Source organism: Cinclus cinclus, chromosome 6 (genome assembly GCF_963662255.1).
Source record: "Cinclus cinclus chromosome 6, bCinCin1.1, whole genome shotgun sequence".
NCBI lineage: Eukaryota > Metazoa > Chordata > Aves > Passeriformes > Cinclidae > Cinclus > Cinclus cinclus.
The window spans coordinates 59,053,821-59,071,789 of NC_085051.1; the positions used below are offsets into that span (position 1 = coordinate 59,053,821).

Sequence of the window (17,969 nt, forward strand, 5' to 3'; positions counted from 1 at the left end):
TTTTAGCTACGTTTCAAAAAAGTTGCTCCGACCATCAGGAATCCAGCAATGAGCTGGCTCCAAAGCCTCAAGCTACACCCAGAGAGCTTTTATTTTCACATCCACTCATCCAGCCACATGGATTAGCTGAGCACACAGTAAAAGGTTATGTACAACATAAAAAAAAATAAATAAATTAAAAAAAGCTTTCAGAGGCACCTACTGCAGATCAAATAAGCTAGAACCTACTTTCCTCCTTGACCGGGTATATACAAATTAAGTAGAACCTTATCTACTGGAAACACCACAAGAAATCACATGTGCAGTAGCTGAGGTTCTCCAGGGTGACCTTAATTATTCCCTGGTGTTCTGGAGCACAACTGGTCACTCTTCTGGTCTGGGGGTAAAAGGCTATTCCTGGCTGCTGTGGCCTCCCCCCTGTATCCCCCACCTCCACCTACCAAGAGAGGAAAGAATCTGGTGCCCTACAGATCAGGTTAACTCATTATTTTTTAATTATTCCACTCCACACTTCCTCCTCCAGCACCAGCAGGATTACTACTACACCAGCAGTAACATTAGAGTAATAAAAAGTCGAGTTTGTTTCAAGGAGAATATTTATAGAAACTACAGCTGACTAATCCTCATGCATGTTTAGCTTAGGTAATACAGGCACTTCAAGGAAAACACACCTCACTCTATACAAAAAGTTAAAGGATGCTCTTGACTTGCAAATACCAAATGGACTGTGCTAGAACTGCTTTTAATCAGCTTTATTTACACCACACATCCAGCTTCCTCCAAGATGCCCAAAACTCTTTGCTATTTTGATACTCTTCTCACTGAGGGGCAGAGGAAGAAATTCTGGAGTAAGAAAATAGAAAAGTAACAGAAGCAACCAGCCCCCAAGTGAAGGGCACAGGAGTCAGGGCTTTACTACTGCAGCTACTTGGCACAGAAGACCAGGGAGACCCAGACAGGAATACAAAAGAGCTGGTGTTTCTTCTGGGCTGGGAAAAACTTTCTGCAAAAACTTCTTATCACCCACCTTGATTTTTCTTAGCAAGTGGCTTGTTACTTGTCCCAGATTATTTTTCTGGAAAATAATTTGTTCCTTTTGTTTTTGTGAAATCGAAGAGAGCTGTGTAAGTAGCACAAGAGTTTGATTAAAAGCTGGCACTCTGGAAGAACCCAAGGAACATGCTGATGATGCAGCCTGCTAGACCATCAGGATAAGCTTCAATTAAAGCAGTCAAACAACCTGATCGTTCCAAACAACTTCATAGCTAAAAACTCTCTAGGTGGGGATGACCTGAGTCTCACAATATAAAACACAGAAGTCATCCATAACCATGATATGATCAGGGAAAAAGAAAGGTAGCAATTTTAACAGAGAAAAAAAAAAAAAAAGCCACATTTAAGATATTATTATACCAATTCCAATGGAAGTAATATGCCAGCAGAGCATTAGAATGCAGGAGGTTTCCCTTTTAGAAAGCAAAGGGTAAGGAAACCTCTTCTTTCACGTAATGATTTCCTTAACAATCCTTATTTCCAACATTTTACAGCTCCCCCCAGCATTCATTTAACAAGGAGGCAATTTTATTCAGTGCTTTAAGCCCATCTCCAAAGCTGTCAGCTAAAACCATTGACTGCTACATAAAACCAGCAATGTTAGTGCACACAAAACACAGGCTATAAACTAATCAGGTTCATTTCAAAGCATGATTTTTATTCCAGCTGAAAGAGTACAAGAGGTGGGCAAAACACCAGGTTTAGAGAATCCTCTTTCCAGCCCTCAACCTCTCATAGCATGGAAGAAATGCTACTCATCTGAGAAGGATCTATAACCTACCAAATGCCACTGGCATTGTTTGATATGGCATTTGGTTAAACACACACAGATAGAGCAGAAAGCAAGATCTGACATTCACTGCATTCAAAACAAGCCAGAAAAACACAAAATCCCTTTCAAAGCAAAGTACTATGCACAGCTGGGTTTCAGTGCACAGGAGGAAAGAAGGAAAGGAAGAAGATTGTTGATCTACACCACCAGAGGCTTAGGAACCACACAGCTTTGTTTGGAAACTATTTACAATCTCCTCTTAAACATCAGATTAAGAAATGGCTGCAAGTTTCAAAACTGAGACAAATTAGACTTCATAGCATGCAAGGAGATGAGAGACCTCAAAACCTACCTGCCCTGACATTCTGAATATTCTCCCAATCCATTTGTACTTCCCACGTGCTCAAAGGTGCAAAACCAAACTGCTCAAATTTTAGCCTGAGGGATGAACAGTAATAACACCATGTTACAGCTGAAACCGTGCTACATTAAACATTATGGAGAAACTACATTTCACTCAAAGGACCATTTGAGCCATTGAAAATAAAAGCACTGTCCCAACAGTCATTTCCTAAGAAATCAAGTGCTTTCCCTAAAACCCTATCAAGGACTATTTGATAGCTCACATTTTCATAAGAAAAGGTGATAGCTTTCTTGTAACTTCAGTTCACCTACAAATACAAGAAGTAGCAATGTCATTTTTGTGATTTCATGGACAGTAGAAGTTGCTCCAGGATGTCTGTTACAGCTTTTTCAAACACTCAAGCATGACAAGAATCTTCTTAGGTTGGTTTCAGTACCATTTAGCACAGAGGAAGAAATCAAATTTGCATCCATTTTGTGAATATAGGTGATCTCACCAGCAGTGCACTGAATAGAAAGCGAGGCACTCAACTACTGCATCCTGAGCTGCAACATCCAGGTCTTAATTTTATCCATTTTAACATTCCTTTCGGTTTCCCAGGGAAAAAAGACACCCTTACAAGTGCACAGCTCCCAGTTCAACCCCAACTGCTGAACAGAATCCCAAATATTTGCCTCACAAACAAATAAGAAAGAATTGGGTTTCCTTCTTTGTAGCACTTGCAAGCAGCGCTGCCTCTGAACACAGCAGGTTCCTTAATATCACTGATTCTGCTTTATATCAACTGTTCCATGGCACAAGCTGTCAAAGGGAAGATAATCTACTGCACTGCTACTACTAGCACTTTTAGAGTGGGTAAGTGAAGAGAAAAAGCAAAAGAATTACCCATCTGCCTGTTCTTGGTTAGTGTGTGTGTTATGTGCCCTAAAATCCACAGAAGATAAATTATTCCTCATACCTGAAACCTACTGGATCTGCGTGTGAACCCTAAGTATGCAGGCATCACAGCACTGCTGTAACTGTGGGGGTTTTTTTTAAAGTCTTAATAAACCAGAAATTAACAGTGCAGCAGTGCAGAGAGCAAGACTTCAATATATCTTCTTCAGACTTAAAACACGCTGACAGCTTACTAATTCACAGCAACCTTGGGTGTTCGCTTTTATCATAATCTGTAATAAAGTTAATCAGACATCTCTAGCCAGGAAAATACTCCTGCAAAGCCATTAAGCGTTTACTACAGCAAAATGAATTCTGATCTGTGTACCTTCATGACAGTAAAGTCTTTCCGTTTCATACCTTCAGTGACAAAAATGCCACAAAATTTCATTGCCAAAATGCTACATAAAATAAACACTGACCTTTCACAGGCCTCAGAAACCACCACTTGCTAAGAATGAATCAAAGCAACAGAAGTGATGAATTTCTAATGTTTTTTCACATCCAAATGCTCAGAGATTCTGATCTCTGAAGAATCTCACTAGAGAGCTTCGTGTAGCAGTGCCTGAACAAGAGCTCTTGTGTGCTCTGCAGATGGGAAGGAATCTCCTCACTGAAGCAGCAGGAGAGTTTTATACAAGACAACCACACAAGACTGTTTATACACTGATGCAAGCTCTAAAACTCTGAAGCCACACTGAAGGCTCTATGGCAGAGAAGTTTCCTAGAGCAGAATTCTCACTCAGCTCATTTGCAGGGCTATTCCAGCCTGCCTGCTTCTGGCTACACTCTGCAAGCTAAAGTTTCATCCCAACAGATATTAAATAATGTGCACAAGTGACACAATGGTTTGTAGAACAGAAAATAAGTTTTAAACCACAGATAGTCCTCACTCAGTTTTTTTTCCTCTGGAAATCTAGCTCTTTTTCTCTGCCAACACCCACAAAGACAGACAGCATACTCTTACTATTTTTGTTCACCAACTTTCAAGAAAATAAGCCAACCCATATGTTTCACCCTATTTCTCTAGATTCCTTTAATTTTAAAGGCAAGGACACCCTATGGGGCAAACCAGACCAAGAAAACAGAGGATCTGTTTAAAGCAATGTTTCCCCAAGTACAGGTCATAATATCAAACAGCCTTACAGGATTCAGTAGTAGCAAGCCAAATGGAAATTCAGCTGTGGAAATAAAGCTCATGAGCCCAAGACTGAAATTGGAAGTGCATTGCCCAGCAAAGCATGACTGCAGGAACTAGTTCAGAGACACAGAAATCAAGTAATTGATTACAGCTGCCTGGCTCAGAGATTCCCCATTGCCCTCAGGTTTTTATACCTGACATCACTCTCCGTAAGGGCACCTTGGCCATGCTGCACTGTTTCCAGCTGAAGAGGGGAATGGTACAAGGCTAAAGAGTTTTGCAACCATTGCAGGGCATGAGGATGTGCAAGACTCAGATTATGTCTGTACTACCCTGTTTTTATGTGGGTTTTGCAGATACCAAATTCTCTTCTGTCCTCCCTTGCCCAGCGAAAGGCACTGCACATGCCTTTCAGAACATAAACCACAATTCCCTTGCTACTCTGTCAATTCTTTGACATTATATCTGTGGGAATATCTCTAAGGGTCTCCCACAACTGTTTTCCTTTCCTCCTACAGCCCCTATCAAAAAAGAGCATTTGTAGAAATCTCCCAGGCTGCACCACCTTGAGGGGGAGCAAAAGAATGAAGTCCAGAAATACTCACACCCCATCATTTTGTTTCAGTATCTTTGTAAAACTCAGAAGCAGATGTCCTGGAACTGCCCATTATAAAGGAGCAAGCCTGAAATCTACTGGAGAGGCATTCATGTCTGGACAAATCCCAAATTTTTCCTTTCAGAGTTTGAGCTAAGGACAAAAATCCTCCACTACTCTATTTTACAACCACTAGGAAAAGGAGACTTTCCACATCCAGAAAATTTGAATGTTTGAGTAACATAGAATACTATTCTTAGCTCTGAACTGAGCTCATACACGAGGTAAAATACAAGGCTGTTAAACTACAGGAGACATTGTTGACAATTCAGGTTGTGTTCAAAATTACTCCAAACAGCTGGTTTTCCAAGAAAAGACAACATTCCCAAACCTCTTCAACATCCACCCCTCAGTTCCTTGGGGTAGCAGAACATTTGTGCCCATTCCCACTCAAACTCGACATCCCAACACTGTTATTACTACTGCAGGCAGCAGAGGTGAAGCAAGAGCAGGGACAAGGAGAACAATGCAAAACAAGGAGTTTTATAAGCCAGGGAACCAGCAAAGCGTGATTTCCTCTGGGTACATGCCTTGCAGTTGGATTCCTTCTGTGTCTACTGAGGTGACAGCTCCAACTGAAGCTTTTCCTCAGAGGTGAGAATCAGACACACGGATTCCCTGATGGGGGGTGGGAATCTCATTCATCTTTACAGCCTCTCCTCACCAGATCTCAAATAGCATCAGGAGGCTGCGGAATAAAATCAGTTCAGTGACATCCTTCATTTCCAGTTACAGACTACAACCTCACTTGTCACTACACCTCTCAGTAAATCACTGCGTATTCACCAGAGGCAGATAGAAAATGACTGGGATAGGGAGCCCACGGTGCCAGCAGAGCTGAGGATTCAGTGTCCTCCTGCAAGAAAACTGCCTGGACAGCCAGGAGCAGTGACTGCTTCTCTCCAGCTGTAGCATCACCATGCCAAAACTGACACCTTGTTCTGTCCCAACACCAGATCCTTAAACAGCTTATCCCACACCACAAACACCAGAAGTTCCAGAGGCTACAAGCAGTAATGACCAGCAGTGTGAAACAAGCACCTGTTCAGAACTTCTCCAGATTTTAACCAGGATTCCTTTATGCCAAGACAAACTGCTCATCTGAACAGTCATTATCTGGACTTTCGTTCTTCCAAAACAAACAACAGGAAACTAAAAGGTCCTGTCAAATTCTGCTTGTTATACCACATTTTAAATTTTGACAATAGTTGTCAGACTGAAATTATTTAATGTACAGACCTATGCAGTGTTTCTCCAAATACAAAGTAAAGTCTAGGAAGAGAATTAGGAAGAAAATGAAATGAGTTATTCCCAACCAGACCAGCCTTTAGATTTAATAATGACTAAGTAAACCAAAGGCTGCTCACAATCACTTACACAAGCCCCACTTAGCTCATGCACAAGTAAGAATGGTGCAGGAGGTGGGAGAACATCCCTTTGTACTCATGGTTACAATAGATGAGTTGTTTTACAAATGAATACAATTATTCTCTGGATATTAACAAGCATCATACATTCTTATCTCTTAACTCAGCTAAGTGTTTTAGTCTCTTGACTTAGGCATGACAAACTGGTCTTTAATGCATTTCTCAACCTCTGCACAGCACAAAGCATTCCACTTTTTCCACCTGACATATTCATAACTAATTTCATCAGCTCACAAAAGTGAGACAGCTGTTTTTCTTCAACTGTCATCTCTGCCCAAAACCTACAAACAAGTTCATACTACTTCTGGCTTGGGTCTGAATAGAGCCTGCAACTGGACCCCAGCCAACCCCAAATCCAGTTCCTTCCTTCCCACCTGCACTGGCTGCAGAATGCCCAGACATGAAAGAGCAAATCACTTTTGCCTCAACAATCTGCTTACCCTTTAACAAAAGTATCATTTTACCATCATTCTCTTTACACCAAGAGATTTCCAGCAGCTAAAACCATAACATAAACCAGTCTCTTCCACAGAGCTGAAGGTGCAAACCATGATCAGAGGCCAATTCCTGAGCTGAATTTGAAGTCACATTGCACAATAATAAACTAGGAGGATACACGGAGTTTGATTTAGACCCTGCTAATCACTTAAAACCCTGGCTTTGTTTACAGAGGGAACTGTACTTTCTGTAGTCTTCCTGCATCCTTACATGGACAGCTATTTGCTGGATAACACCAATCTCTGCATGCTGCAAACTCCAAACTCGCCATAAAACTGGATATATGGCACTCCCGTTTTGCAGCTGGAAATGGGATTGCACAATCAGAGATAAGGCACAGCTAAGTGAGCAATGGATCTCCAGCATTTTGTGCTCAAACATGGAAAAAGGCACAAAACCCAAGTCAAAAGTTTAAGCTCTTTCACTCTGACAGCAAGCAGACAGTGAAAATACTGGAAAAGATCCAGCTTAGTTATCTTTCATAGCCAAAAGAAGGAACATATCTAGACATTTTGGGAAAGCTCCATCGAAGTCTTTTAAATGGGCACAGGGACTCGTTACCAAAAAGGGTAGAAAAGAATATCTGGGTATTAAGAAAATATTTGTGGAAATTACGGGACAAAATTTGCAGTGCACATCCCTAAAACCAAACAAGCAGCTTGCAGTCTCCTCCCTGGCACCTTGAGCAAGGCATCTCATCTAGGGAACAAATCTCAGCAGTCAGCAAGACCAAAGCACTGCAGCTTCCATGGCCACTGCCCATGGAGCCAGATCCTGCAAACCCCCGGAATGCCAGCACCATCCCAAGGGCAGCTGCATCTCCAGTGCTGTTTTGGGGCACCTCTCATCTTTCATTCTTTCAGTGAAGCCCAGCCTAAAACAAAAGTGGAGTAAAAAACCATGCAAGGCTTGTCCGTTTGGCTGTTGCCAAACCTCCTTCTCCGGTTTTTGCTCTGATGGAAGAAGTCACTCAGCTGCTCATATGGACAAACATCTGCCTCTTCACAGATCTGACCCAACACCAAATCATTCCATTTGCTTAATTTGCCAGTAGATTTTTTTTGGCAAAAGCCACCAAGGTACTGACTGCCCATTTAATTAAATCTTCTGGCAGAATCTGATGAGGGAACACTTGGGAAGAATTCCTCTGTACTGCAGTCCTGCAGCAGGGCACTGCCACCTCTCCCATCACACATGAGATTCTGGAATGGGACTCCTGCCCCAAAAGAAAGCCACACACCAAACTAATGAATCAAAACTCACTCCCCTGATGCACTGAGAAACTACTCCAGCCAATTTTATGATTCAGAATGCAATTGAAAGTAAGTATTGCACATATATTAGCAGAAAGGTTAGGGGAAGCACAAGGTAATATATCCTATCAAGTTTGAAAGATTCTTCTTCAGAACCAAAATTATTTTGCATCTGAGCACTGAGCTGCACAGCTACTTGCTCTCAGAGGTCAATCATGCACTAGGAAGGCAAGTTGAGAGTACAGCAACATTTTGGTGTATTAGTCAATGTTCCATAAGAAACACAGCCAATCTGTGAGGTGCTGAACCCTGCCACAGGATGTGCTGGGAAGCAGGAACCACACAGCCATCTTTCACCAGCTCGGCATCTCCTGCAACAAACTCTGCTCCTGTTTCAAAGGCTGTGCCTCCACCAGCACTAAATCAAACACCAACAATCAAAATGAATTCATGCTGTTGCACATGAAGAAATACAGCTGTGCTTATATCAAAGTTTCAGCCCATTAACTTCTGTGTCCAGACTAAACAGTTCTTTCACTCTTCCTAGGGGCACATGCTCCAGGGTTTGCACATTTGGGCTCCAGTTTATTTGTAACAGGCAAGCAGAGATTTAAGCTTTTATTCACTCCAATTTGTTTACTTTCATACAGTGACTAATTGTCTTTACAGTCAGTCCCACTCTGTACTCACCAATGACATTTCCATGCCTTAAGAGGACACGCCTTAGAAGTTTGAAGCCTACCTGCTTGTTGAGGCATTGCTAAACCCAGCCAGTTTGAAGAATAAAATTGTTTCATGACAGCTTATGAACTGGATTCTAAATTAAAGACAGCACACATTTCTGGGTGGAGAGTAATGCGAAAGCCCACTAAACACATCATTACAGTTCAGCAAGTGCTTCAAAAAGTTAAAAAGCATTCCTCAGAAAGAAAGACTGGTAACTTTTTGTCGTCAACTCCTTGAATGTAAAAATAAAATAACATTTTGCAAAACAGAGGTAATTTAACATTACAGTACTCAATGAGATGATTACCATGCTTCTTGGCCTTCTCCTTTTTACCTACTATGTGCCAGCTGTCTCAACTTCTCTTGCCTGTCCCCACTCCTTTGGGGAAGCAGCACACAGACATTTCACACAGCACTTGACACACTGTGCAGCTGCCTGCTGGCACCTCTGGTAAATACAATTAGTTGCTACACAGCAATGTAGCTAAATCATAGTCAATACAAGCAATAAATATGACAGAAGAACATCAGGTCTTTATTGACAAACACTCAGTGAGGGCACGTGTGGCCTTTGTACCAATTCCCTAGAACAGGAAGCCTTGTGCTACCCAGATTAGGTACAGCCCACATCTACTCCATCCTCCCTGAAGCACATGAGTTGTATCTACAGTGAGGTCAGAGTGCAATATTAAAAATTATACTGTTAAAATGACCTGAAGTAAATCATTTCAGAGCTTGCTTGGTTTCCCTCCCTCCAGCAGAAGCAAACTGCTATTGAAAGCAGGATGCCTAAACAGGTCCTTCAGCTATCAGCACCTTCATATCATTCCTCATCAAATAGAGCTCATCTCCAAACCACTCTGCTTTTAACACAATAAACTCTTAGGCTTTGTAGACATTGTCTGTATCCATTTTCACAACTGCTGTTTATAATGTCATCCATCCAGATGACATTTCTGTTGTGAAACAGAGGAAAGCTTTTAGCTGAATTAGTCTCTCTTCTCCATGAGCCAGTAACTGCTGTACTGCCCAGCTGGGTGTGCTTCCCAGTGACCTCACATGAGGACTTCCAAGGCTGGAATATGAAGAACGGAGCAAAACTTCATTGCAAAACAGCTGATACTTGCTATTTTTAGGAACAGAAGTTATGCTAATCAGAACAAGCAATTGTAGAAGCATTGTCTAGATGAAGACAATGCAAGTCCAGTGTCACCTTGTTCACACATCACTCATAAACCCATCACAATAAAATGCCATGTGGCCTCCTGCCACATGGCCCCTCAGTGACAAGTCTTTCAAGAGTAAATATTTTGAACTGCTGAAGCTTCACTGTACAGGGATTTCCTACAAGGAGTGTCTTCCTGCATCCTGAGATCTTTTAACTTGAGCCAACAAGTGCTGCTGTGGGAAGGGCAGGAGAAATGTTTATTCCTAGGCAAACCCAATCTTAGTGCTGAATCCCCAGCACCACGATGCCTACTCAAGACTTTAAGAAAACCCTACAAACAGTTTGCTGCCTGCTGTCCTCCCCTGCTCTTTGGTGTTAAATTGTTATTCAGTCACCAACAGCGCAGAGACCCGATGAGAATATTTGCACAGGAGGTCCCATTACAAGGTCAAACACAGGAGTCAGCACAGAGGGGACACAGCTGGTGGTGCAGAGGAGCTGGGACAGCACTGCTCCTGCTCTCAGAGCTCACTAATCTCTGCTTGGGAACCCCCACTGCTCTCCACTGTACTCTCTGCTTAACATGAGCACCAAGACTATTCCAGGCTAGCGAGTAATAGGATTAAAGCAGTCTAATCCCAGATGTTACTTACAGTTTGTCAGACAAGCCACGAATTGGTCCCCCCAGCCCCCAGTATGGGAATATCACTATGAACTCAAGAACCAGCACTAAAGCTACACCAGGAGATGCCTAAAATCAAATATGATGCAAACATATGGGAGGCATAAAATTCTGAACTGCATCTTATCAAGAGGGAAACAAGCCCTCTAAAGGAAAGGCAGGAGCCCCTCAACATATTGGTCTATGTAGGTGAAGTGAAAAATGCGAAGGACCATTTAGTGATGTCTTTATAAAACAAACAAATGAGCAGCTTTGCCTCAGAAGTCTCTGGAAGCAGGCACACTCCCTATGCCAGCATCCTCATTCCTGTTCCCTCAAGGTTTAAACTCGTGACAAGTCACATGCAAGCTTTCAGTGGCGACCTTGGGACAGAGCAAGAATAAATGTAAGGATTTCTGTTGATAAAAGAAAAAGCATCCTCAACAGAACTGAGATTTAGTGTATCAAACAGCAGAGGCAAAAAAGGATTTGACAGCACAAAGTACACTGGAAACCAGCTCGAGATCCTGCTTCAAGCTGGGAGCTTAGACCAAATCCTCCTCTACTTGCCTTGCTGACCACACAACTAATAAGCCACAAGTATGACAGTGCAGAATAACCAGACACAACTGAGACGACACCTCAAGAAGCACTAAACAAACACTGCAACAAGCAGGCCAGAGAAGTCATTTTTGGAAGGTTTCACAGCCACAACAGTCACAAGTGCTCAGGACAAACAGAACCAAAGGCTGCGCAGACAATAACAACAGGAAACACAACACTTCTGTAGGACTTTGCAAACAGTTGTAAAAATTCTCTGAACTAACAAACCCCGGTACTACACTCACACCCCTTCTCATTAGGGTGCAGAAGAAAGAGGTTGTTTTTTAAAGTATCAAGTTTATACCTTCTATGGCTACTGAACAAGTTAGAGAGCAGCATTAGTCCTGTAAGTACAAACCAGCCATAATTTCAGTTTGAACTGGATAATAAAACGTTCCTGATTTCTTCGGAAAAATCTGTTCTTGAGCAACCTTGTAATCAGAGTTGAAAAACAGCCTGCTGTTAAGAAGAAACATGAAATAGCTGAAGTAAGATACTGCTTTCAGCAACAAAAAAAACAAACCTTAACTAGAAAGTAATTTCTTGCTTTATATGCATATTTTAAAGTAGAACCAAGTGGACTATTACATTATTTACCCATTTACAAATTGCGCTGGAAATGGAAAACCATTCATCCCTGATTCTGCCAGGACTGAAGAGGAACAGCTACTTGGTTCTATACAAGAAATGCATCAAAGGCAAAGTCCTACATTTCCCAGATTTGTTTATTCAGAGTAAACAGTTTTCCATATTTTAAGAAAAAAAAACCCGGAGTCCTGACTTCCACATGTGTGACCTCCTGCCTGTACACACCAAAGAGATTACTTTAACTTCCAGAATGCACTCAGTTTCCTTTTTATAATAAACATTAAGCATGCAGACTTTTGATGCTGTGATTTGCTTCAATAAACATAGATTTTAGAGTCTGACGTTTCTGCTCTCTGATTTTACATGGGTACTGAGATGTTGTGAATAAAGCCTACAGCACGATACAAATCTGCACTCTGAGAAAGTCAAAAGTACTCCAAGGAATAGGACAGCTGCAGAAAACCAACTCAAGTATGTTTTCTTTCTTAGCTTAAATGAAGCAAAACGTTTGTTCTATCCAGCCATACACAAGCTCTCAAAAAAATTCCACAGACTTTTCCTCAGATATAATCCTTTCCACTGTTTTCCTAACTGCAGTTAATGTTCTGTTCAGACACAATTCTTCCGGTGTTTGATTAATCTTTCAAGTTCTGAACTGACCCTGATCACACATTCACAATATGCACATCATAAGATCCACCATGAACCCAGCACAAGACAAACGTCTCAAAAAAGCCACTGTCAATATCAAAGAAAAAAAAAAACAAACAAACAAAATCTATTTCTCCAGAACAGAAGCCTTCCAGCCATGACTGCTTGAGCTAACGCTTCTCTCAGAGAATCATGACCTTTAACACTGGTAGCTCCCATTATGTGCTACAGTCACTCCTTTAAATGAAACCTAAAGTACATTTTCAAATAAGGCTTAAAAGCAGAACTCAAGTCACCTAAGCAGTTTCACCAATATATCTACACCAGCTAGTGCAGAAAATCACCAAGTCATTAAACCAAGCCTCAGTTTGGTATCAGACAGCAAATGCATCTCTGTGAGAACCAAGCTTAATTCCACAGCCAGGATCCCTCTCCCTCTTCCTTCAGTCCATGCACAGAAGCAAACAGCACTCAAGGACAAGCAGAGATCCCACACTGCATTTCCATTTGTCAGCACCACTGGAAACCTGCATTGGCTTCTTGAACTGCACAGCAAGAGATGAACTAGAGCTACGTGAGAAGCCAGACAGGTAAGTTACAAACAAAAAAAGAGGAAATGTGTTTATAAGCAGAAGGTGCCTCAGAAACTTTATTTACCCTGCAAGGAGGTAATGGTAGTAGGAACTTTGATCCCTCAGAAAAAGCCTGAATGAAAATTAGGAATTTAAAAATGCATGTCCCTTCAGATTAATACAAAAAAGACTGATTCAGATCTAAAGTTGCTTCAAGTATGAAGTGGTCCATCAATGAGGAGAGCTTCCCAAAAATTACCACAAAAATTATATGACTGTAAACACAAGTGAGAATTTTTGTAGAATCCCAGAATGGCTTGGGTTGGAAGAGACCTTAAAGACCATTCAGTTCCAGCCCCCTGCTATGGGTAGGGACATCTTCCACTAGACCAGGTTGCTCCAAGACCTATCCTCTTAGTTCATTTTCTCAAAAGGCTAAATTTAAGAAGAACTACAGCCTGTTTATTCGAGGATGTCCAACAGTCCACATTAAACAATGCTGACATAAACAACTCAGTGGCTTCTTTCAGCACTGAAGCCTCCAAATTAACTAATTCATTCATTTTAATGGTAGGCAATGGAAAATTTACACATAAAATGTTGAGGGCAATTTCAATGCAACTACTGTAACAACACTGAGGGACAGCCCTTAGAGGTTTGTCTGGTTAAATTTTAAAAAATGCCTTAGATATTGCAAAATCCAGTAAGTCTGTACAACAAAGTCTTGCTCAGCTGAGGATGCACCAGGCTGCACCTCCTCGCTAAGGAGTAGCAAACACCAAGAAAGCCTTTGGTTAATAAGGAATATTCCATTTACATGCACACAACCACCAAAAACCCCATCCAAAACTGCAGTACAACAAAGCATTCAATGTCAGGTACAAATATGTCACTGCTACAGAACTCAGCCACTGACTACAGTGACTACTTGTGTCTCTGCTGTTCAATTCACATCATTTTAATCAAGTGACTTTCCTGAAAAGTCACAGCTGCCCCTCCCCATTGTGCAGTCCCAAAGGATTTAAGGGCACGAGGCCACTGACACCTGCCTTCAGTGACAGTCACCCCTTGCAGCCAGGGACCAGCTCCTTCACACATTTAGCAGAGCCATGCTGGCTGGAATGACACTGCTGGAATAAAATCTGCAGGGCACAATTCAAAGTTAGGGGACAAAGGGGCACCAGGACACGTACCTCAAAACATTAACAAGACACCAGAGAAGTCAAACAAAAGCAGTAACAAACACTCTTGACATTATTCAGGTACTTGGTACCGAATTCAGCATCTGCTTAACTCCCTCCAGCCCCATGTTCCAAGAAATATATAATGAGCCATTACTTTGACAGGACTTCAAACAAAGCTGCTTTCTTTTTTTCTTCAAAAAGAATTAGAATATGAATGTTTCTGCTACACCAAGAAATCCAGAGCCTTTTGTGAGCAGATGATGCTACGAGCAGATGTACACAAGCAGATTCACAATAAAGCAGATGATCTCTTCTTTACCAGCCATCTTGACCTGTCTGGCTCGATTTACATAAACTGTTTCTATTCACTACAACATTGATTATGTAAACCTCGGCAAAAATCTTAACCAAACACACGCTGCCACATCACTGCCAGCACGGACGTAGCACAGTGCTGGGAGAAGGTTATTAGAAATGTGTTTGCTGCACCGACCCAAATGCCTGGGGCTTCATTGGGGCTCACGTTAAGGCGCAGACTGAGCAATCACAACTACTGCGAGACAATAAAGAACGTGCCCTGATGGCAGACACCTCCTGCCAAAAACAAAACAAAACAAAACAAAAAAAAAAAAAAAAAAAAAAAAAAGCCTTCCCCTCCATTTAAAGGTCAAGGTACAGCAACGACACTTTAATACTGCTCAGGCAGAGTGAGAGTAAAAGATAAAGGGAAAGTTTTGTCATCTTAAAAACAGGAGCTCAGCAGTTTGCCAGGTATGCCAATTCCTTTGTTCATCATCCTTTTCACCACCCAATTTAAAAGTCTCACAGTTCAAGACACAAGTTATTCATCAACATCACAATCAAGGCTTAAAGATAAAAAAAAACAACCCACACAGTGTCTCAAAACAGCTTTTTTTTTTTTTTTTAAATCTAGCTGCGAGGCTGCTCTATCAATTTTAATCAGGCAGTTGTAACAAGAGCTGCAGCACTACGCTTCTGCTGGTCCCCAGGTCTCAGGTTCACTACGGGGAGGAGAGCAGATTTACACTGTCTTATTTAAATGAAACTTCAGATTACACGATTTTAATACAAAACAGGTATTAAGTGTTGGGTTTTATTTTTAGCATACTGAACAGCTTAAGCTGTTCCAGGAGTTCCTAGTCACAAATGTTGAGTCACCAAAGAAAAGAGAGGGACGTTCGCATTATTTATGGCACCACAAACAACATTTGAGACCCCTCTGACAGGACACGCAGTGATCAACTCCTGAAGCGGCAAAGGGCTCTTAAAACAGCCATCTTCAGACTAAAAATTAAAAACACAGTTACCGAAGGCATGGGATTTCCTGGACTGCTTCCATCACACCTACCTAGCCCTACAGCACATTGTGACAGCCCCATTGTTTGAACCCAACTCCCGTGCACAGACCTCTTGTCCCTGGCTGCACTGCAAGGACGGGATCTGTTTGCATTTTCAGTACATCTTACACCTAACCAGATGCAACCTCAGTAGTTTTAGAGAGCGGCTGAAACTCAATCAGGACCTAAACGCAGCCATACGCATTTTATTTAGATTTTATTGGCGTGTTTCAACACACACAGTGAAGATCAAGAGCCCAGCAGAACCGATAAGCCGAGATCAATGCATCCCCATATTAAAGGCAAAGCGCACCAGACTTTGCCAGGTTAAGATCAGAGCCAAAACATTTCATACTTCTGTACTTTCAACTGCTGCTAAAAATAGTAAAGCAACAGAAAGGAAAATGCTTCCAGCTGTGCACAAAGAGCCTCTGCAGCACAACATCAATTTATGCACTCTAATTTAATTAAAGATCCTTCATTATACTATGAGTTTATTGTCAGAGACAGTGTTGCACAGCTGAGCTCACCCTCCATTGCCTCAACCGAAACAGTAAGGACGTTTCTTTATTAAATTTAGTGTGATATGAGTATTTCTCATGAATCAAGGGACTTAAATCCCGGAATTTCAAGTACCAGCTACACCACGCTCATGACAGCAGCTGTGTTTTTATTCCACGGTAACTGCATCTTGACCCAGTCTCGTGACAGGAAACATTTAGCATCCCTCAAGGAAAAAAGGTGCACCACTGGATAGAGTACCCAGCCTGGACTGCTCTTTTGCTTCTACAAAGGCGCACACGGCTCTTTAGTTAAGGACCGAAATCAAACAAAATTCCCCAAGAAACCAGAGTAGGGTTTTTCTACGACCTTGCAGCAAATATGTACCAGGTTCTGGGGGAGGCTGAGTAACGCGGGGAGGCTGTGACTGCGCTGCTTCGCGGCCGGCTCCAAACCTCTCAGTTGTGTTTACCTCTGAAAAATTACCCCATTAACCATACGTTAGCACGTATTAAACCACCAGAATTAAGCGTCTCCTCCGAGGTTCGCGAGGGCTCTCAGCAAGGCACGGCTTAGACGCTTCTCCCTCATCTGCATCCGCGGCGCTCAGCAGAGCGGCGGCGAGCTTTAGCAGCAGGGCAACAGCGTAATGCCGAGAGGATTACTTCAAGATCCGTGTCAAGCCGAGAAAATAAACATTTACACGACGAATCTGAATATTAGTGCTTCACCCTCCTCCTCCCGCTCCTCGTTCCAAAGTCATCTCCCCTGCCATCTGCAAGGAGGACGCGGTCTCCCGGAGCCAGCGGCCGAGGGACGGGGCCCGCACCGGGGTTTGCTTGCCATGGCCCCGCACAGCCCCAAGTTTCTTCCCGAGCCCCGCCGAGACATCGATGCCCGAGAGCGCCCGGGCCCCACTCCGTCCGTCCGGCACCGGGACCCCGCGACGGCCGCGCCGCCCGGGCCCCTCCGGCACCGGGATCACCCCCATCCATCCCTGCTCCTCTCCGGCACCGGGTCCCCACAACGACCACACCGAGCTCCCCGTCACGCACCGGGACCTCCCCCCCCCTCACTCCTCCGGTCCTCCTCGTTCCTTTCAGCCACCGGGACCGCCCCATCCATCCTCCCCTCGGGCACCGGGACCCCCCTCCCAATGAATCCCTCGAGCACCGGGATCCCAACCCCCGCCTCCAGCGGCAGCGCCGCGCACTCGGCCGGCGGGAAGGCGCCAAGCGCCACGCGCCCCCCTCCAGCTCCGAGCGCTCGCTCGCAGCGCGGAGACATGACCGGCGCCGAGCCGGAGGCTGGGAGGGGGCAACCCCCGCCGCTCCGGGACCGCCGCGCTTCTCAGCTCCTCCCGGGAGCCCCTGCCCAGCGCTCACCCCAGCACCACCAGCTCCCCGTACTTGACGGGCTCCTTGTTCAGCGCGCACAGCTCCTCCTGGCTGGGGGAGAACATGGGGCCGCCGCTGTAGTAGCACCGGCCGCCCCCGCCCCAGCAGCCGCCGCCGTTGTGGCGCGTCCCGAGCGGGCTCCGCTCCGCTCTGCGCCGCCGGCCGCCGGCAACGGCCACTACACCGCGGGGGGGCGCGGGGGGCGGAGCCAGCGGGGGGACGGACCAACCCGCAGCACCGGGGGGTCGGAGGAGCGAACCGAAGTCGTCCCCCCCGCGGGGCTGCGAGTGGCCCCGCCCTCCCTGCGCCCATTAACTGTCGGCGGACGGGGCGGAGCTGGACGTGGGTGCGCTCCGCCCCCTCCTGCGCGCCTCCCCCCCCCCCCCGGCACAAGGAATAGTGGTACGGCCCGGCCGTGTTATGTAAACATAGAGTAAAAGGGGACCCGGCCGCTCTTAAAG

The 17,969-nt window shown here is 44.0% G+C and overlaps 1 protein-coding gene across 1 annotated transcript in view; it reads right to left on the minus strand.

Annotated features, from left to right (window-relative positions):
- The window catches only part of PELI2 (pellino E3 ubiquitin protein ligase family member 2), a 64,427-nt gene extending 46,757 nt beyond the window's left edge, over positions 1–17,670 (minus strand). Inside the window, exon 1 of the mRNA XM_062494975.1 lies at positions 17,497–17,670. Coding sequence (XP_062350959.1) covers positions 17,497–17,573 — 77 coding nt within the window. The 5' untranslated portion in view covers positions 17,574–17,670. The remainder of the gene's footprint in view (positions 1–17,496) is intronic.
- Positions 17,671–17,969: the final 299 nt, after the last annotated feature.